The sequence below is a fragment of the Monomorium pharaonis genome, chromosome 7 (assembly GCF_013373865.1).
Source record: "Monomorium pharaonis isolate MP-MQ-018 chromosome 7, ASM1337386v2, whole genome shotgun sequence".
Taxonomy (NCBI): Eukaryota; Metazoa; Arthropoda; class Insecta; order Hymenoptera; family Formicidae; genus Monomorium; species Monomorium pharaonis.
Window position 1 is genome coordinate 6,883,320 of NC_050473.1, and position 20,493 is coordinate 6,903,812.

Sequence of the window (20,493 nt, forward strand, 5' to 3'; positions counted from 1 at the left end):
ACTAAACTCCATTACATGCGTGTTCGATTATTTGTTTGTCTTCCTCCTTTCTCACAGTGCTAAAACGAAATATTACATATCGTTATACGGTGGTTCATAAGAAATCTAGCGCGAGTTTTCTTTTTTTTTTTTCTTCACGTCTCTAAACGACAAGACAGGCACTTTATAGTGTCACAAAATGCTCCTACGTCTGAACCTCGTTTACAGTTTCATTGATCTTCTATTCTTTTTCCCCTTTTTTGCAAGACACGTTAAAGACAGTTATACGTTGGACTTATAGCGAAGAACACACGTGAGATGTAGACAAGCGCATTGTCCTTGGAAAGATGTTCTTATCAACTAAGTAGTAAACCATGGTAGTAAGTCAATGTCTTAACGTGTCTTTCTGTCTCCCTTCTTTTTAACGATACAAATGAGGGAAAGTACTTATCTCTTCGTCATAAAACTCTAAATTAGCGGCCTCAAATGAGATATGCATTTCTTACGTAATCGGCAAGAGCATACGCAAACCAATTTTCTTTATATTAAATATCAATGTAAAAATTGCGACATTTGTAAACGAAAAATGTGCTAAAACAGCTTTTTCTTTATAATACAAGAAAAAACTGAATCAACAACAAATCAATTGTTTCTGTGATTAGGGAACGTGATTCTTAAAAAAAACGTTTAAAAACAAATTAGGCTATCACTTATATATTTATCATCGCACTAATCAGACAAAGCACACTGAAAACATATTGCTCTGCTTCATCGCAACTTCCGTCGAAAAATACAACTCCGACACGAAGACCGATTCTCCTTTCTCTTTTTCTCCCTCTACGATCTCTCGTTAAACAATAATAATATATTAGAATAGGTCCTATGTGTATACTTGTTCACATTTCTTTGTGGTATTACCTAATAAGGTTCTCGCTATAAATAATACGCGCTTTCTCGCTAACTCCAATCTTTCGAATTTTCTTCCTTCTTTTAGAGTTAGTAATACTAGTTTTATATTTTTTAGAAAATAACTGACAAATCGCTTGTGTCTCCTCGATGACAATCCATCTGAATAATTGCGGCAAGAGCAACGTCACAGGCAACAATAACGTACGGTAAAGCATTACACGTTCAACTTTCTCTTTTTTTCTATTTCTTTCGAAAATAAAACTAAGACTTTGAATGTGTCTATCACGCCCAATTGTAATTATGGACTTTATCGAGGAAAACAAGACTTCTGTCGTCAGATCGCTCATAGCTCTTTCTGATTTAACTTTGTGTTCACACGTTACGAGCATTTCTTTTTTTTTAAGAAATGCAACTGTTTCTTCGATACCTGATCATAGTATCGAATAAGTTCTATCTATCTATCTATCTATCTATCTATCTATATATATATATATATAATCTATATACGTATGTAATGGATATATGCATGCGTATGTGTATATACATGTACATACGTCGCATATAATATAACATTCACATATGATATACACATATGTATGCATACATACTAAATATATATATATATATATATATATATATATATGTATATTTATTTATATATATATATACGTTTATATTTATTATATATTATTGAATTATTGTGCCGTTTCCGTTTGGGAGGGTGATTCATTATTTCCTTCTTTTTCACTCGCATAATCAATACGAACTCTTAGAGTTACGTCTTACGAAACTATAATCTAAACACCACTGCCTCTTAATGACCTTTGGCAGCTTCTTTCGCTGCCATTATCAAAGGTGTTAACGAAGCCAGTGGCCTGGCTAATTTCAGGAAGGGATGCTGTAATTCAATTTAAATTTTCAATTAAATCAGATTGGAGAGTAATATGCGCAAATCGAGAATTATTAATCATCAATGATCTCTCTTACCTTTAATAGCTCGGAAGCCGCGGACCGTTTTTCCACCTCGACCTCTAAACACTGGTCCAAGAAGTCTTGGAATATACCAGATAGCTTGTCCTTCTCCTTAATCTCCGGTTTGCCGTTCGTTGCGATCAAATACAATGCTCGCAGCGGATTTTCGTTTAGATACGGCGGCTCCCCTTCAATCATCTCGATTGCCATTATTCCCAATGACCATATATCAACCTGCGACACCAAGGTACATTGTCATGTACATATAATGCACATTTAATTCTTTTTTTTTTATATTAATAACAGTCAACATGTATCTACCTTAGGTCCATATTGCTTTCGCGTTACTACTTCCGGCGCCATCCAATACGGCGTGCCGACCATCGTCGTTCGCTTACTCTGCTCCGGCGAGATTTGCGCGCAAAAGCCGAAATCCGTTAACTTCACCCCGCCATCGAGGCCCAACAGAATATTGTCAGACTTTATGTCCCTATGTATAACTTGATTACAGTGAAGGAACTCAAGCGCCTGTAGCACCTCCCTGCACACCGCGGCAATCTGACCCTCGTCCATACAAGTCTCAGTCACAACATCCGTTAAACTGCCACCTGGCAAATATTCCATGACTACCCACAGTTCCTCCCCGACTAAATAACTATCCAAATAATTTACAACGTTCGGATGCTTGTTCTCCCGCATTACCAGAATCTCGTTTATTATAAGCTCTTTCTTTGGCTGTTGCGATAAATTCATTTGTTTTATTGCAACTTCCATGCCGGTGGACGTTTCTATTGCCGTATACACCGTTCCTGAGGCACTGCAAGACAATCGTTAATCAGTTAATCGGTTTTGTAGTAGATACAAAAAGTAGTTCACCGATCATCATTGTCTCCCTTGCCTTACCCTTGTCCAATCTTCTCCATCTTCGTATATTTTCTATTAGGATCTCCCACGCTCACGATTGTTCTAAGCTTCTCCAATATCTCGTCGTCCGACATCTTCTTCTTCCTAGCCTTATCGCCTTGCGCCGGTCGCGTCTGATCGGTCGTTGTTGACGTCGGCGTCGCCTGATTCTTATTTCTATCTAGCTGCGACTGCTGTTGTTGCTGCATGCCATTTCGTTGTGGCGAGCCCAGTGTAGTTGTCAGAGGAGGCGGTGGTTCCTCTTCTATAGGTTTTGTGTACTGCACCATGAAAGTCAAATGTTCCAAACAATTAGTAAAATGTCAAGGAATAGTAACGAACGCTTACTTTTTAAGCGCATGAGAAAAGAGGGAAAAAAACTTACGATCGATTTCGTACGTTCCGGTCGGGCGGAGATTGGCGGCGGCGGCGGCTCGTCCTCCTGTTCCGAGCTAGTCGCACACGCGTCCGTCGGCGTACTGCTCGGGCTACTGCTACTCACCCTGTAACGTTGCCGTTTCTCAGAAAAATATTTAAACGACGAGGAACGCGCCGCGCGGCGCGTACAAGTGTAAAAGACTCACCTGCTTAACGAATGCTGAGAGTGCGAGCTACCGGATGCCTGAGACATCGCCTGGCCCCGAATATTTCCTACTCCCGTGCCAATGCCCATTCCTATACTTCGTGGACTACTCGCCCTCTCAATCGGAGCTGAAAAAGTATCGCATTAAGCTTGTATCAAATTATGTTTTTAGAAATCAAGGATTGCGAATTGAAGATTAGAATTCAACCAATTGAAACAAATCGAATTAAAATTAAACTTATCTGACTGATCGAATTCCAATCTTCACATCGCAATCCTCAATTTCCAATTTTAGATATGAACTTTAGTACGATGATTATTGTAATTATTAAAATAAAAATAAATTGATATCAGTACTTACCGACAACTCCAACCATTTTAGTTGTGGTCATGTACTTAGAGCCTTTTGCTTCCTTACTGCTACTGTCGTACCAATTTAACACGTCCAACACAGCTTGCGGATTTTTCTTTTGTTCCTGCTTACTAATGTTGCTGGACATAAGTAATCTCGCCCACGCCTCTGGCATACCCTAAGGAACAAACATGCTCTGTTAAACAAATGATTATCGCGTTTGCTACGAACTAGACAGGTAAGTAATTCGTGAGGCGAATTTGACAAGACAAATGTAATACTACTTTATGTAAAATGCAATCTGATGTACTAATACTAGATTTGATTTTCGAACATGCAGTATGTAGAAAAATAAGGCCCGGGAAACATTGTGTCATGTCATTTGTAGATTTCAATCACACAATAATCACAAATCTACATTTGTTGTTGTATATTAATTGTTTAAATTTATTTAGATTTCTGTGAAATATTTAGCATTATTTTTTTCTGTCATTTTTTTATAAGAAACTTAGAAAGAATATATATTAAACTTTGATTATCTCTCTTATTGTGTACATGTGTATGAAAAGATGACTATAAAATTTTACAGATTTATCAATTAAGAGTCATTGTTTAATTCTCTATAATTATTCAAATACATGCACAGTGTTTCAAATTTAAGTCAAAATAATTTTCAAACAAAATTCACAAAGTTTATCTAAATTCCCATCCACTGTCGAAAATCATTCTGTAAGAAAGAAATGAATATTGTTGTATGCAACGTTGACTAAAGCTTATGTTATCAAATCTACAAAAGCGATTGTATATTGACAAAACTCAAAAATATACTCAAATGTACTCAAAAATTAAAAAAAAAACATCTCAATGTTGTGAGAGACCGCAACGGAAAGAAAGTGTCGAGAACCACAAGTGATGTAAATGTATATGTTCAACATAGGAGTGTACAAGCAAACTAATTCATATTAATTTACTTACTTTCAGTGGCAGCTTGGAAAGAAATACGTGTCTTGTTAGTTTAGTCATGTGGAAATAATAAGGTATAAGAAGCGTCGGACAAATTACCAAAGTACCGTTCTCAAAACGTTCGAAACGTGAACCAGTGTCTCGTATTTTTATTTCGATCAGGCACGGAGGATCCATGATGTGACTGACACGTTACTCACACGAGAGTAGAATGCAGAGTAATTACGATATACAATACACAAGTGTGATAAGAATAATCCACAATAATATAAAACTCATTTTTTTCCCTCTGTCCCATCGTCTCTCTCTCTCCCATAGATAATCCGCACCGTGATACAACAGCGAAGCGTTAAGCGAGTGCACTTTGAATAATAGGTGTAGAGGAGAGGCGACTTGTGCAAAAATCCATGGAAACCTACCGTGAACTCGCCGGTCACGGCGTCGAACCCAACATGCACGGTATGCTCGAAGTTCGTGGGGTAACTGATGTTGGGCTTGTCCTTGTTCTCCTTCACCTTCATCTTGCTCTTCAGCGTCTTCTTCTTGCGCTCGTCGGAATCTGGCTCCTTAGGCAATGGCCGCATGTCCACCGGTAAATTAGGCGTCGATTCCCCCCTGCAAGTGCAAATAATAGTGTTGTTTATTAACAGATCAATCACAGTCGAAGCAACAATTATCCAAATATATTGTATCTCTGTCAAAGCGTTGCATATATCACTATTATGTGTAATAATAAACAAAAAATAATAGTTTATATTTTATTATACAAAGTACTGAGAATGATTTCATCACTGTCATCACGTTTGACTAGATGTAGATATATTTATGTAACTAACAGCAGACAGGCTCTCAAATATGTTAAGGTCAACATTGTGATTATGTCTAGAAATCCTTAACTGTCCCCCACAAGAAAAAGAGAGCCACCACAAGAGATATTATTTTTAGCAGCCTAATGCCTCTCTATTTTTGGAGAATACAGATTTTTATGTATATAGAAAACAAAAACCAAAGTTATGGCAAATGTTACTTAACATTCTTCCTTAAAACATTAAGATAAAAATACCAATGTATATTTCCAATTTCTAAGTCTTAGAGAAACTAAAAGTAATAATAAAATAAATAATGAAAAGTTCATTGAACCAAGATCAATGTTAATCTACTCTGGTAGAAATGGACAATAAGTATAATTTGAACCACGCTATAAAATTGATTGTCACGTCAGCGATTCCTCTTTGCATATAAAACACAAACATATAAGACATTTTACATAAATGTCTAGTATGAACAAATTTAGTGGCATATACAATTCCTACAGGGATTAAGGCATGATCAGCAGCATCAGATTCCGTTGTAACAGATCAATCAGCGAAAGTGCCAGATAATAACATGTACCTGTTTGATGTCAATCGAACAGGGGGTGCGGGGGGTTTGTCTTCCTCATCTGACATGGTGTATCCGCTTCTGGCCCTTTGTTGCCAGTCTATCCTCCGTTGCTGCTGCGTCTCCACGCCTCTACAAATTGAAGCCCGCGTACTCTCCCACGTCCACGCGTGCACACGTCTATATATACTCGCGTGCGATTGTCGTGTGCCGCTCGTTTCCTCACGACTTTTGCTTTCACTCTCTGCACCGAGGACACCTCCCGCGTAGAGAAAGGTGTTCTCCTCGTCGTCGACGACGACCCTGCCGACGACTACCGTCCCGATAGCAGAGATCGCCGCCGCGGAGATCTCCCCGAAGGCACACACACCTGGCAGGTGAGGTCCTCTCACCGCGCCGCGAGGACGGCCTTCATCACAGAACACCGGGTACCGGCAGCGGAGCCCGCGCGGGCCGAGTCATCGTGCGAGTCGAGGGGTCGGAGCGATTCCGGAGTAGCCTCCTCGTGGGTGTCCGATCTCTCTCTCTCTCTCTCTCCTCGATCGGCGCCTCGAGGGACGCCGCTCGCTCGCTGGCTGGTTGGTTGGCAGGCTGGCAGGCTGACCGCCGTTCTCCCTCGCGCTCGATCGGGGTGGCCTCCGCCGTCGTTGCTGCTGCTACTCAAGAGACCTGGCTGATGGTCCGTTCGGTGGTGGCGTCCGGCGGCGCGAGAGAGCACACGGCACACACGGGTCAATGTCGCGGTGAGACGGCGAGAGCACGGGGCGAACTACTCAAAGAGGACGACGACGACGGCGGCGGCGGCGAGAGCGAGGGGAGAGAGAGAAAAAGAAAGAGAGAGAAAGAGAGTGAGAGCGTTTCTGAAGCGTGATTCACGCACGGGTGCAGACACCCCGCCGCATCCGCGGATATTTCTCTCGCTTCCCTCTCCCTCCCTCTCGCGATCGCTTTCTCCTTCCTTCTCTCTCATTTCCCTCCGACAGCCTATCTCCCTCTCTCGCTCGCTCTCGCGCGTGCGCCCTTTCTCTCGTTCGTGCTCCTCTCTTGCGCTTCTCTCTCGTTCTCTTTCTCCTCTTTCACACTCCCACGATGACGGCTCCTATGTCCTATGTGCTCTTGTAGTATAGAACCTATACTCCTATGATTCCTATCGTAATTCGCATTGACTCGCATTCACTGATGAAAAGCCGCGACAATAGCGAGCAGGAGCGGAGGATGCAGCGAGACCAGCAGTGGATTTCTGGATCTGTCGTGACCTACAAATTATAAACACCGCTTTTTCCTAAGAACAACTTCTAAAGAACCTAAGAACAAATTCTAAACGTTGAAAAAAGATCATCTTTTTTTCCTTTAAATGCGTGCTCTAGGTCCTGTGCACACCTTTGCTTTATATATGTTATATATGTGTAGAATTCAGCTCTCCAATGGCGCCATTCTACTAGCACGTCAGTGTTATTTTTTCATCTCTTTTTTTTATAAAAAGTCTCTTAACTCCAGTTTTCTTTTTTTTTCCTTTTTTAGCTGCGTTCAGAAACATCACTCATGTATTATAAAATAATACATGAAGGCACTCGTGTGATGTTTCTGAACGCAACTCTGCTTTCCTCTCTTTAGAATGCCTCGTCTACAATAAGTCGGTAATCGTTGGTCGTAAGAAATCTAGCCAATCATAGTTGATCTTAGAGAAGAATAAAGCCTCGTTTACAGAAGTCGTAAGCAGCCAGTGACTTGCGATAGCCAATGAGCACCTAGTTTCTAGTTAAAGCTCGACAATCATTGGCTGTCGCAAGTCGCAACTGGCTGCTTACGACTTCTGTAGACGAGGCTGAAGCGAACACGATTGGTTAAACTTCTTACGACCAACAACTAACGACTCATTGTAGACGAGCTTAAGGTTTTGATCTATCACGTGCTCGATTCAATTAAGTGTAGTAAGCCTTATGCCATAAGAAACTGACCAATTATAATTGAATGTGAGAGGAATAATCAAATATAATTGGTTAATTCCTTATGACTTAAGGCTTCTACACTATTGTAGATCCGGCTTTATGAATATTGGTCTAAAAATCGACTGTGAATACCGGCCATAATTCGTCACTGGATAACGGCCGTAACAACGCGCATGCGCAAAAAAGTGAATATATATCTAACAGCACTGCCACCGCGTCGCCAGATCAGCGTCGTCAGCAGTCGTCAGCGCAGATATTCATCGTGATTCTCGCATCGTCGATAGTATACTTTTTGCGTGTACCGGCCAGTACCGGCTTTCGTTGTGAGAGGGAGAGAGAGAAGAAAAGAAAAAGAGAGAGAGAGAGACAGAGAAAGAGAGAGCGCGAGCGAGAGCGTGGCGCGCGACGATTCTTCCATCCCGTGTAACCACGTGCTTGAAAATCCCATCGGCCGTTACAACCGGATCGGCTGATCGGCTCGCGCGTGAGCACACTCGTGACGCCGCGCACGTTTGACGTCCCATCCGGAGGTACCGGAATCCCGTCGTTTCGGCGCATCGGGCGCAACGCCCGTTGTCGCATCGAAACGCGCACGATCGCGTTCCAAGCGGAGCGCGTGGCAAGGCATCGGAACATTCTAAGTGGAGGATGCACGCCGGAGGAATGATGGAATTCGTGGAAGGCTGGTTTCTCGGGCACACACTAGGCGAGGGTGCCTACGGCGAGTACGTTTTGTTCTGCTATACTATTTCACTTTTCGATAGAGCTGGCCTTGCGAGAGCCACGCGCGTTTACCGGATGTTCGGCCGTGACTTTCGAGATCCATTGTTCCCATTGTTCGAGGGGCGCACGTTACGACACTCGATTCGTTTGCAATACAAAATTTTAATTGAATTTACACTACTTCCACGCTCATTTTACCGTTGATTTCTCGTAGACGATTTAATTTTGGTATTTGACAAAATGTATTAATTGTAAAAATTAATATAGAAGGTACTCTTTGTGCTGGGATCGTGCTTGTAACTCGATGCTGTTTTGTGCAGGGTCAAGCTCGTTGTAAATAAGTCTACAGGCGAGGCTGTTGCAATGAAAATGATTGACATTGAAAAACATCCAGACGCAAGACAAACAGTTCGCAAGGAGACCGCTATTCTACAGATGTTAACCAATCCATATATTATACAGTATTTTGGGAAGCGCAGCGAGCCCAATATTGAATATATATTTCTAGAGTACGCTTCTGGAGGCGAGCTGTTTGACAGAATTGGTAAGACTGATTGGAACTAATAAAATAATATCGAAACGTTATTTGAAGAATTGTAAAAGACGCGAGAATTGAATTTTTATTTCTTTATAGAACCTGACGTTGGTATGCCAATGTGGGATGCTCAAAAATATTTTAGACAATTAATTTCTGGAGTTGAGTATCTGCACAGTCGCGGAGTCGCCCATCGAGATCTCAAGCCAGAGAATTTGCTCCTAGATAAGAATGATAATTTAAAGATAAGTGACTTTGGATTGGCGACAATTTATCGTATGCATGGTAAAGAGCGTCTCTTAGAGAAGAAATGTGGAACGCTGCCTTATATTGCGCCGGAAGTATTAGTAGGAGCATATCATGCAGAGCCCGCAGATGTGTGGTCTTGTGGAATTATTCTTGTAGCTTTGTTGGCTGGAGGTAAATGCTTGTTCTAAAATTGCATGCTCATAAAATATCTGAAAAAGAAATTATTGCTTTAATAATTTGCTAATTTTTATTGACAATTTTTATTATGCATAAATGCATGCATTTGATCTGTTAATTTCACTCAATAAAAAATTTGTCAGTGATAGTGAAAAAAATACTTAACATACAAGTCAATATGCCTTTTGATTTGAAATTTATTGAAATCTCTAATGCATGACTCGCATTTCTCAGTTTTTAACTGGTCGATGTCTGAAATGTAGAACTACCTTGGGACCATCCTCGGTTAGAGTGTCCTGAATATATTGCGTGGAAAAAGGGAAAATATATGTCCCTTAAACCATGGACAAAGCTGGACAATTCATCGTTATCATTATTGAGAAAGGTCCTCCTGGATTCAGCATTAGCAAGATACAAAATGTCAGATATTAAGCAACACAAGTGGTTTGTCAGAAGTTTTACAGGTAAAGATAAAGATAGCGTTTTGAATTATTACATTTGATATGCAGATTCAATATGTAGCATAGGTTCTTATTGATACTCTTTAATTATAATAGCCTTTTATTTATTTTTTAATGAATACTTATTATAGCATTAGAAAATTAACAACAAAAGTGCCAAAGGTGCCTAGTGTTTACTTAGTCAGGTACTGAGTGACTCTGAGTATGAATAAAATTACTCAAGGGAACTCGGTACCTAATTAGGTGGATACTGCATACAACATATGTAAGTTCTTATATCACTTCTTTTGTGTCTTATCGTCTTGTTTGTAAGTGTTTTGTAAGTCTTCTTTGTTGATGTATAAGAATATGGGACGTAAGGTCAATTGGATATTGATATAAGCGATAGAAATAATTGAGAGCAGTGGAACAGTGGAATAGCACTAAGTGCTAAGATTGCTAAGAATGAAAACGAAGAATCCTCAGTTAAAATCCCGACCCTGTTAATTTTTCCATTGTTTAAAAGTTGATTAAGCTTAAAAAGTATTTTTACAGTGTAGATCTTGTTATCGGCTAAGCTCTTGCCTTTTCTTTGGTAATACAGCTCTATGAGTTATGATTAAGTATCATAAAGCTAGATTACCAAAGCAAAGAGCATTGGCATATACATCTAAGATGACACATTAATTTTTAGCTAAGTTTTATATAAAATAATATAATAATTAGCTAAGTGGTAGACTATTTTATGCAAATCTTGTCTTTTAGCATTACATTTTTAGTATAAGGAATTTTATTTTTATAGTAAAGTATAGAAATACAAAGATGTATTTATACGATTTACAGGTGATGAGACAGACATGCGGTATCATTTGAATCGGCATATGCAAGCATATACAGAGGATGAAAATCTAAGAAATGCCTGCTTGTCTCAACCTGAGTTTCCCTGGATGGAAAGTAACAATGCAATTCAATTCAATTTAGATGGACGTCAATTTTCATTTTCCCAACCCGCTCATGTAGATGATCTTATAGTTGCTACACAATTACAGGCGTTTACACAAGCCAGTCAGGTACATTCAGGTTTTTACTAAATAAAACTTGGATTTTTTAAAATATATTCATTGTTCTGAAATGTTTTATGTTCTGTAGCAAAGCTCCTTCCAGAGATTAGCTCGTCGAATGACTAGGTTTTTCGTTAAAATAGGAGTTGAGGAAATTGTAAAAAGGCTAATAAGATATTGCGAAAAAGAGAATTACGCACACCGCGTTAATGAGTCTGGTGTGGTAAGACACATGATATAATACAAAAATTAATTTTATTACGTCAAAGATACAAATCACGTAACATTGTTATATGTTTACAGATCACTATATCGACCGTAGATCGACGTAAAATGTCTTTAATTTTTAAAGTAAATTTTATAGAAATGAATGGAAATATACTTGTTGATTTTCGCTTGTCCAAGGGAGATGGTTTGGAATTCAAAAGAGCATTCATTAAAATAAGGTGTGCAATGGAAGATGTTATTCTGAAGAGTTCCATGGCATATTCAAGGAGTTAATAGCTAAAGTTATTAACTAAAGTTTCACGCACAGAAAAAAATGCTGGGGGGGGGGGGGGCAGCAAGTAGGGTGGAGCTATCCGTCACCTGAGGGATTATTAAAACCTGTCTATCACGTTAGGCAAGTTTGTCTCTTCTTGCGATGTTGGGCCCCACGAGTCTCACACTACCTGTCTGGATAACTGGATGAATGTGCATTACTGCATTTCCCTCTACCTTCATATTAAAAAAAAAAAACAATGACATGACTCATTTAATATACCACAGGTCAGCAGGTACTAGCTATGTAACATTAAAGCTCGAAATGATGGTCAAAACGTCCGAATATTATATATTTTAATTCAAAATTTGATTATTAAGTTATTGCTGTGCACCAAGTCTAATTTGTATACGTTACTTTGCATTAATTTTTTTTTATCAAAATAACGATTTGAAATAATTCATCTTTCCAAAATAATCGTGTTGAAAGTAAAAAAAAAAACTGATGTTCCATGAGCAAAAAGATAAATGAAGACAAATTTAATTTAACCTACGACATATAAAATACTTGTCAAGATGTAAAGAGCTGAAAATGAATGTTATAAAACTGAATATAACGTGTTTCATATTCACAACTAAAAATGGAGTAGAAAAGCTTGTTATGCGGAATTATAGAATTCACGATATTTTGTATAAATTGAGAATAACTTTCTGTTAAATTGAGAATAACCGTCGAAATTTACAAATTGTTTAGACGTTACAACATGACCATTGATCATGAATGTTTATTGTGTTGTCATACATAATAAACTATAGTTCTACTAGTACCTATCTAGACGACTGGATGGATGTGCCCCTACCTTCGTAAAAAAAGGAGTCAATAGCTGTGACATGTTCATAAATAATATATATAGTAATGATTTATTTTGTAATTTGTATATTTAAAATATATTTTTATATCAGTTTTTATATTAAAAATCTTTGATTTTGATGTTATATTGTGCTTTAAAATAATTTTATATAGAATTTATTACTTCAGCATATACATTGCCAAAAAGAAACTTGATTGGCGACTTTAGAATAAGATTCAACTATGAATATCGATTTTAGGCTAGATCCAAATCTTATTTTGAGATCGTCTCAGCAATGTCTTAAGATACTAATACAGTTCTGTGATTGGTTGATGGCATCTTAAGATAATCTTAAATAGATCTGAATATGAATACCGGCCTTAGTCTATTAGTGATGGCAATTTTATGGAATTGATACTGAACATAAGAGTTAATTATTATGAATTTTTTATTTTTTCAGAGACTATCATGTGATTTTATTTAGATCGTTTTAAATCTGATTTTAAATTAAAACTTCTAATTAATCTTAAAATCCTATCTAGCCAGTAAAATAATCATATAACATTTCAAACCTCTCGAGATTATATTTAAAAACGATCTTAGGCCAGTATTTATAGTCGAATGTTATATTTAAAATCATAAATACTGTCTTAAGATGTCATCAACCAATCACGGAGCCGTATTAGCGTCTTAAAACATTATGTGAAACGATCTTAAAATAAGATTTGACTATGAATACCAACCTTAATCTTTTCCCGTTTTCATTTTCTATTTATAAGGTAGTACTTTCAATTTTTTTCTATATATCCATCATAATACTTTTTTCAAAACACTTCTTTAAAGTCTTTTAAAAATAAAAAACGGAAACTAATAAAAATTAAATGTAAGATCGCATTTATGAGTGTCGTTTGGAAAACACGATGCATTTCAACAAAGAAAAAACGCTTGTACACTACGTCATGCGATTGGTGAAATCATAAAGAATTTAAAGAAAAAGAAAAGAAAGGTCTTTAATTTATTAATTCAATTATGTGACGTTACAATTAATTTTATCGTTAATTTCCTGCTGAAAAGCATCTATCTTTATCATAGACCTTATAGATATAGATCTATGATCTTTGTCGATATAGATTTCCAATCTAGATATCATAACTTTCATGGTTAGATATAGCATCATGTCGCAGCGCCATCTTTCAACTTGCATACAAGTATTCGACGCATGCGCGTACAGTCGTTTCAGCGACGCTGTGGTCTGTTGGCGGAGTGCAGCGACACTCCGCGGTTCTCGTTTAATTCCGTGCCGTGTGTTTCATCAATTTCATCGAAATGGATCCAGTAAAAATGTCCATGCAGCCGCACAGCAGGAAACGGGTCTGCTACTATTACGATAGTAAGTTACTGAGAGAATCCACCGTTCCTTTGTGATCCCGCGAAAAACGCCGCACGCATACACGCACACACACGCGCGTGGTGGGGAAGCTTGGTAAAATGTGTTTGCGCTGTTCGCGCTTACCGCGACTATTTTATGTGCTTTAACTCGGCATCCACAGGCGTATTGGTCTATTCGCGGCCCGCTGACGTTGAATACGTCAAGGCACGACTCTGTGGTGTGTCGCATCGTCGCTCGCATGCTCCTCGAAATAGATAATACGATTTTTATAACGTTAAGACGACAGATTCTCAATCATGGATACGCGCGATCGTAGGCAAGCTTGGGCAAGAGCGCGTCGGCCATTGCTATATATGCATATAATATATATATATATATATATATATATATATATATATATATATATATATGTACCAAGTATGTAGGGCCGTATACTTAACACCTTTGACGTTATCGAATCGATATTTTCTACAAATAACAATTTTGTAATCTATTTATTCCTGATGCTAACGGTTGATAACTGATGAATTCGATCTCTTAATAGACTTCGATGTTTCACAGGTCACAAATTATCAAGTATATATGACTATATGTGGCGATAATTAATCATTTTATGCCTCAAATTGCAACTCCTCTTAACCGTGAGACAATGTTTTGTTACGAAAATATCGAAACGTACGGCTCAAGTCTCAAAGGACGGTAGGTTAGGTTATGAGAAATATAACCGGATTTTATGAGATTATTGACTAATATGAATCACAAAAAGTCATCTCCCGTACATAATTCACGTTCACCGAAGATATTAACTTCTGAAAACAGCGTTTCGGCGAATCACGGGGTCGGTGATACTGTTTTTGCGTAGGTTAACGCGAGAAATTCTCAGATCTGCTCCGGCACATCGTAGCTCGTCAACCGACTCGCGTCATTCGGTGATAATCAAATATCTCGTGTCTCTCGAGCACAACGTTGGTGCATTCATATACATGTCCCTTCAATTTGTCTACAGGTGATATCGGAAATTATTATTATGGCCAGGGACATCCTATGAAGCCGCATCGCATAAGAATGACACATAATCTACTTTTGAACTATGGTCTTTATAGAAAAATGGAAATATATGTAAGTACCTCTTAAAGATTATATTCTTAATTATTCGCGAAAAGGGCAGCTGTTTTATCATATTGTTTAACACAATATTAAATATTGATATTTAATTATATTTTATTATTGGTATTAGCGGCCTCATAAAGCCACTGCAGATGAGATGACAAAATTTCACAGTGACGAATATATTAGATTTCTGAGATCTATAAGGCCCGATAATATGTCGGAATATAACAAACAAATGCAACGATGTAAGATATTGGTTTCTTTTTAGATAGCTATAATATTGAAGTGTTGAAAATTATTTTTATTATTCTATTTTTCTTTTTGTGCTTTAGTTAATGTAGGAGAAGACTGTCCTGTTTTCGACGGTCTGTATGAGTTTTGTCAATTGTCAGCTGGTGGATCTGTAGCTGCGGCTGTAAAACTCAACAAGCAAGCTTCTGAAATTTGCATCAATTGGGGTGGTGGTTTACACCATGCAAAAAAGAGCGAGGCTTCTGGCTTTTGCTACGTGAACGACATTGTGCTTGGAATATTGGAACTATTGAAGTACCATCAAAGAGTTCTATACATTGATATCGATGTACATCATGGCGACGGTGTAGAGGAAGCTTTTTATACAACAGATAGAGTCATGACAGTTTCGTTTCACAAGTATGGCGAGTATTTCCCTGGGACGGGAGATCTTCGTGATATCGGGGCGGGCAAGGTAAAAAAAATTGTCAAAACGCTTGTCATTGTTATTTATAATGTTAGACATGTAATTTATGATAATACATACAATCATAAAGAGATGCTGGCAATAATATTTTTATCAAATTAATCTGTGTGTGAGATTGATGCAGTAAACATCAATGTCTCTTCAAATGACTACATTGTAGTCGTTGATAAATTATACATATACACAAATTTTCAAAGAAATGTTCTTTTGTATTAAAACTTCTAATGCATGTTTAAAACACAGTATGTTTCTTTATCTTGAGTGGAAACTATTTTATACAAAAGTTTTATACAAAGTATAAAACTTTATATAAAGCTTTATACAGCTTTGTTACTAGAATTGGTCGTTTATGTGTAAGATAAAAATAATTTACAATATATTTATATATAAATGTAAATATACATTATATATATATATATATTTATATATATATATATTTATATATATATATATATTTATATATATATATATATATATATATATATATATATATATATATAACCCATGTTTTACACGTCATCTATGTAAACAATCTATGAATCAGATGCTCCACATTTTATTACAAAAATAAAAATTATATCTTATTTTATAATTTTAAATATATATTTTTATTTTGTTGATACTAAAGTTAGATATATTAATAGTTTTATAACTTAATTATTTTTTTCTACATTATGTTATCTAATTTGTAATAATTTACATTTGCTTGTTTACATGAAAGATTCGTGTAAACAAAACATAAACGATATATAAATAATTCATGTAGGTGTAATCCTGATGACCCCAATCATGAGGTTTACACAGAGATTGATAACAAAATTATAATTTTTTTCCATATGAAATTATTGATTCCATTAATTGTTGTGGTATATTCTATCTATACTTGAATTGTTAAAAAGGAATTGTAATTCTATGTAAAAACAAAAAGATTACTTTGTGTAAAAAAATATCGCATTTAATTAGTAAAAGATTTGTTGCTAATATTATCTTAAATAGTCTTTTACTGCTAACAGGGAAAATACTATGCAGTCAACATACCTTTGAGAGATGGTATGGATGATGATAGCTATGAGTCGATCTTTGTCCCTATTATCTCGAAAGTGATGGAAACATTTCAACCTTCCGCTGTTGTTCTACAATGTGGAGCTGATTCATTGACTGGTGAGTCTTTCAAAGAGAAGATATTATCACAATGAACTTTTAATGAAGATGAATCGCAGAACTTTTGTAATGTAAATACAAACCGATGCAGGCGATCGATTGGGATGTTTCAATTTAACTGTGAGAGGCCATGGTAAATGCGTGGAATTTGTGAAGAAATATAATTTGCCTTTCCTGATGGTCGGAGGTGGTGGTTACACCATCAGAAATGTATCCAGATGTTGGACATACGAGACATCGGTCGCTCTTGGATGTGAGATTGCTAATGAGCTTCCGTATAACGATTACTTTGAATATTTTGGCCCAGACTTTAAATTACATATTAGTCCGTCAAATATGGCGAACCAAAACACTCCTGAATATCTGGACAAGATAAAGTAGGCATTTTTCCAATACTGTTTTAGTTTTGTATGCATATTATAGGTAAACTAATTCATAATTGTATTTATTTACAGAACAAGATTGTTCGAAAATTTGAGAATGCTACCTCACGCACCTGGCGTGCAAGTTCAGGCAATACCGGAAGACGGAGCTGTTATCGAGGATTCGGAAGCTGAAGATAAAGCAAATCCAGATGATAGATTACCTCAACGTGATTTAGATAAAAGAATGCAGCATGAAAACGAATATAGTGATAGTGAAGACGAAGGTGAGGGCGGACGAAGAGACAATAGGTCGTATAAGGTATGATTTTTATATACACTGATGTTTGATGCATAATTCTGTGGAGAAAAAAAATTTGGACTAAAAAATATAGATATAAAATAATTATATTTTGTTCTTATATTAATCCAGGGATCTAGAAAGCGGCCCCGTTTGGAAAAAGGCCAAGAAGCCATGGATACTGATTCAAAGAAAGATGAGGATATGAAGGTAGATGCAAAAGGTATATTAAATTATATCTAAATATTGTTGTTTGTTATATCACGTTCGCAATTAACAGGGGAAAAGTATAATATTATTTCAATTTTTATTTAGAAAATGAAAAGGATGACAAGGTAAACCCCACGAATGAGGAGACGAAGAAAGATGGCGGAGCGAATCCCTGATAGACGGTTGCCCCGGAGCAACTGAGAAAATGGAGAAGCTCTTATTTAAATTAAGTAACAAATAAGTTTAAATAACTTAAAAAATAATGGCAGCACACAAGTGCATAGATGTCTGCTGTCTCTACCTCGCGCGCGCCCTACAATTCGAAATTCATTATGTTCTTATCAAAAATGAATCTTGAAAATGTTTAGACGTCTAGAAATATCGGTTTATATTTGTAGAGGATGCATACCCTCATTAAAATTGACACGTATGAGCGTGTACGTAATTTATAATATCCCTACAATTTTAATTACAGACCATTAGGAGTTCCGAAGCGTATCTCTAATGGTCCGTCTACATATACAATAGATGCAGCAAGTCGTAAGAAATCGATCGATCGATCACAATTGAATATGAGGAGAATGATTAACTAATTAGTTAATTTCTGATTAGTTAATTTCTTACGGCTTAAAGCTTACATTTATTGTAGACGGACTATAAGTGTTTCTGAAATGTGTTTTTCCGGAAAGTGATTGGAGCCGTACCGCACAAAGATGATTAAAAATATTACGCGTTTGCGAAACAGTGTTTCAATCGATTCGTCAGAATTTTATCATCTGACCACGATTCTTTTTATACATATATTTGTTTATAGTGTATCACTTCAACTTGTAATTCAATTTTCGTACAAGAGATCATTCGTAAATAAATCAGTCTGTTTTAGGATTTTATATAAATGGTTCAAGGATTTTACACAAACATATAAATATTCTAAAATTAGATCATAAAATATTGACGATCGATTCAGAATATCAACGAGATTATATCGCCCGAATGCTGCAATCAAACTCATACGAGATGCATAACATGATACGTATATAAACGTACGTCGATCGTGTACATTTTGTTTGCACGATCGACATAATTTCATATGTCTTCTTACCCATGCGATTAATTGAACCACATGAGAGAGATTACTATACAGATTATTACTACAGTTTATACTAAGGAAAAGGACAGAACTGTCTCTTAATCACAACTACTCTTGAAAATTATGCGTCGATATAAGTTTTCGCTTCCTATTCTTGTACATAATATGCAAATTAATGTTAAAGAAAATTAATTCTTGCATGCAATAACAATATTGTAATCATAACGATGTTCTTTATGAAAGTGTAAAATGTCTTACATTACTCGAAAAATTAGCGCATGTTTCTTTGGCTACCTCTCCGATTTATGATAAATTGTTCAGATTATTATTAGTTTTTAACGTATTTTGGAAAGCGGAAGGTACAGCAAATATTTGTAACTTAATAAAACTAAATGTTTCCAGACAAAAATCCATTGTATTGAATTTTCTAGCACGAATTTTTTTTATAAGTTCTCACATTTTGATAAACTAGAGAGGTGTCCAAAAAAGAAATAATTATCTCGATATTTTTGAGTAATGTATACAACAAAGAAGCAAAATGAAGAAAGTGCGGTGAAGTTAGGACAGTTGAGAAATTATGTAATCAATTTCGAATGTAATTGTAGAATCTTAAATGTATACTATATAGACAAAACTTATCTTGATTTATATATAAATATTAAAAAAGCGATATGAAAAAAAATTATTCAAGTGGCATCCAAATCGATTTCTATACAGTAAGAATTCAAGATCGCGATGCCATTCCAAAGATCGAGCCTGCGTCGATCTTGATGCAACAAAAGTAGTTTTGCTACAAAATCTGTATTTAGACTAAATTCTTATGTATTGCCAGATTTTCATGTAAGAGCAATAATTGCGTATTTATAATTTTATGTACATATATTAAATTTGTCCCTCTTTGTTTCTTTGCGATGTCAGAGTACTCGATTGGGTCAGACCAGTGGCCATTGTCGATTTTGAATAATCTGTAATAATCTGTAATGTGCGATTGATCGGCATCAGACATAAAAGCAGATTGAAAAGAATTATTGCATTATGTCTCGTGTAAGTCAATTTGAGAGATATAGATCAAGTATTACACTTAGTCCACGTATAAGAGTACACATATGGACGTTTTTAAATATTTATAATAAAAAAAATAAATCTATATATGTGTAGTGCTTTTGGATTCGAGTGTTCTTGGAAATCTGTAGGGTCCATATGAGGAATCCCAAAATGTTCCATTCTATTAATCGTTTTTCTGTAAACAATTATGAATCAATTTGTTTCAAAATTAACTATGAAAATCTACTATTGTGAGCAAATTTTCACTCGACTGTTAATTCAAATTTAAATTTTCTTTATTACATTTTTAATAGCTTAAAGTAATATTTAAGTGAATTTTATACAAGTACTAATTCAAGTTCAGAAGTTCTTATTAAAATTTTGATAGCTTAAAATACCATTTGTATTAAATTTAATCTAAATACTAATTCAAGTACAAATGTAGCACAATTTGTGTTTTGTGTTATTAAAATCTCAATGGTTTAAAACATTTATTAAGAGTTTTTTACATTAAAATAATGTTAATTTGATTATTCTATAGTTTGCAATATAAAAAATTTTTTTAATGTATAAAATTCTGAATGAAATGAATTTTTATTCA

At 36.2% G+C, this 20,493-nt stretch overlaps 3 protein-coding genes across 6 annotated transcripts; 2 read left to right on the top strand and 1 right to left on the bottom strand.

Moving 5' to 3' along the window:
- Nucleotides 1-1,625: 1,625 nt before the first annotated feature.
- On the bottom strand, nucleotides 1,626-7,586 carry LOC105835438 (serine/threonine-protein kinase PAK 3). Of its 4 annotated transcripts, XM_036290091.1 has the most exons (11): nucleotides 7,422-7,582; nucleotides 6,054-7,297; nucleotides 5,081-5,276; nucleotides 4,674-4,685; nucleotides 3,708-3,876; nucleotides 3,348-3,474; nucleotides 3,149-3,266; nucleotides 2,764-3,044; nucleotides 2,182-2,677; nucleotides 1,876-2,094; nucleotides 1,626-1,786 (listed from the first exon to the last, which is right to left on the bottom strand). In XM_036290091.1, the coding sequence occupies exons 2-11, from the start codon at nucleotides 6,107-6,109 to the stop codon at nucleotides 1,703-1,705; spliced, it is 1,758 nt and encodes a 585-aa protein (XP_036145984.1). In that variant the 5' UTR covers nucleotides 6,110-7,297; nucleotides 7,422-7,582; the 3' UTR covers nucleotides 1,626-1,702. The 4 variants fall into 4 exon arrangements, with proteins under 4 accessions (XP_036145984.1, XP_012534187.1, XP_012534186.1 ...); XM_012678733.3 differs by having other exon boundaries at nucleotides 3,149-3,257; nucleotides 6,054-7,586; XM_012678732.3 differs by having other exon boundaries at nucleotides 6,054-7,582.
- A 605-nt stretch (nucleotides 7,587-8,191) lies between these two features.
- LOC105835436 (serine/threonine-protein kinase grp) lies at nucleotides 8,192-12,633 on the top strand. Its single transcript, XM_012678730.3, has 7 exons — nucleotides 8,192-8,715; nucleotides 9,034-9,257; nucleotides 9,348-9,668; nucleotides 9,938-10,138; nucleotides 10,958-11,184; nucleotides 11,264-11,398; nucleotides 11,479-12,633. Exons 1-7 carry the CDS (start codon nucleotides 8,639-8,641, stop codon nucleotides 11,674-11,676), a joined length of 1,383 nt encoding a protein of 460 aa, XP_012534184.2. The 5' UTR covers nucleotides 8,192-8,638; the 3' UTR covers nucleotides 11,677-12,633.
- A 1,102-nt stretch (nucleotides 12,634-13,735) lies between these two features.
- Nucleotides 13,736-20,005, top strand: LOC105835443 (histone deacetylase HDAC1). Its single transcript, XM_012678742.3, has 9 exons — nucleotides 13,736-13,896; nucleotides 14,903-15,015; nucleotides 15,134-15,251; nucleotides 15,339-15,712; nucleotides 16,738-16,885; nucleotides 16,977-17,262; nucleotides 17,341-17,569; nucleotides 17,681-17,771; nucleotides 17,864-20,005. Exons 1-9 carry the CDS (start codon nucleotides 13,833-13,835, stop codon nucleotides 17,932-17,934), a joined length of 1,494 nt encoding a protein of 497 aa, XP_012534196.1. The 5' UTR covers nucleotides 13,736-13,832; the 3' UTR covers nucleotides 17,935-20,005.
- Nucleotides 20,006-20,493: the final 488 nt, after the last annotated feature.

Excerpts from the sequence above, each read along its gene's own strand:
- LOC105835436 (XM_012678730.3), top strand. The coding sequence starts at position 8,639 with ATGCACGCCGGAGGAATGATGGAATTCGTGGAAGGCTGGTTTCTCGGG. Across the intron at positions 11,185-11,263 it reads CGTTTACACAAGCCAGTCAG|CAAAGCTCCTTCCAGAGATT; the intron begins GTACATTCAGGT and ends TATGTTCTGTAG. Across the intron at positions 11,399-11,478 it reads GCGTTAATGAGTCTGGTGTG|ATCACTATATCGACCGTAGA; the intron begins GTAAGACACATG and ends ATATGTTTACAG.
- LOC105835438 (XM_036290091.1), bottom strand. The coding sequence starts at position 6,109 with ATGTCAGATGAGGAAGACAAACCCCCCGCACCCCCTGTTCGATTGACA. Across the intron at positions 2,678-2,763 it reads ATGGAGAAGATTGGACAAGG|TGCCTCAGGAACGGTGTATA; the intron begins GTAAGGCAAGGG and ends ATTGTCTTGCAG. Across the intron at positions 2,095-2,181 it reads GAAAGCAATATGGACCTAAG|GTTGATATATGGTCATTGGG; the intron begins GTAGATACATGT and ends TTGGTGTCGCAG.
- LOC105835443 (XM_012678742.3), top strand. The coding sequence starts at position 13,833 with ATGGATCCAGTAAAAATGTCCATGCAGCCGCACAGCAGGAAACGGGTC. Across the intron at positions 15,713-16,737 it reads GTGATATCGGGGCGGGCAAG|GGAAAATACTATGCAGTCAA; the intron begins GTAAAAAAAATT and ends TACTGCTAACAG. Across the intron at positions 17,570-17,680 it reads GAGACAATAGGTCGTATAAG|GGATCTAGAAAGCGGCCCCG; the intron begins GTATGATTTTTA and ends ATATTAATCCAG.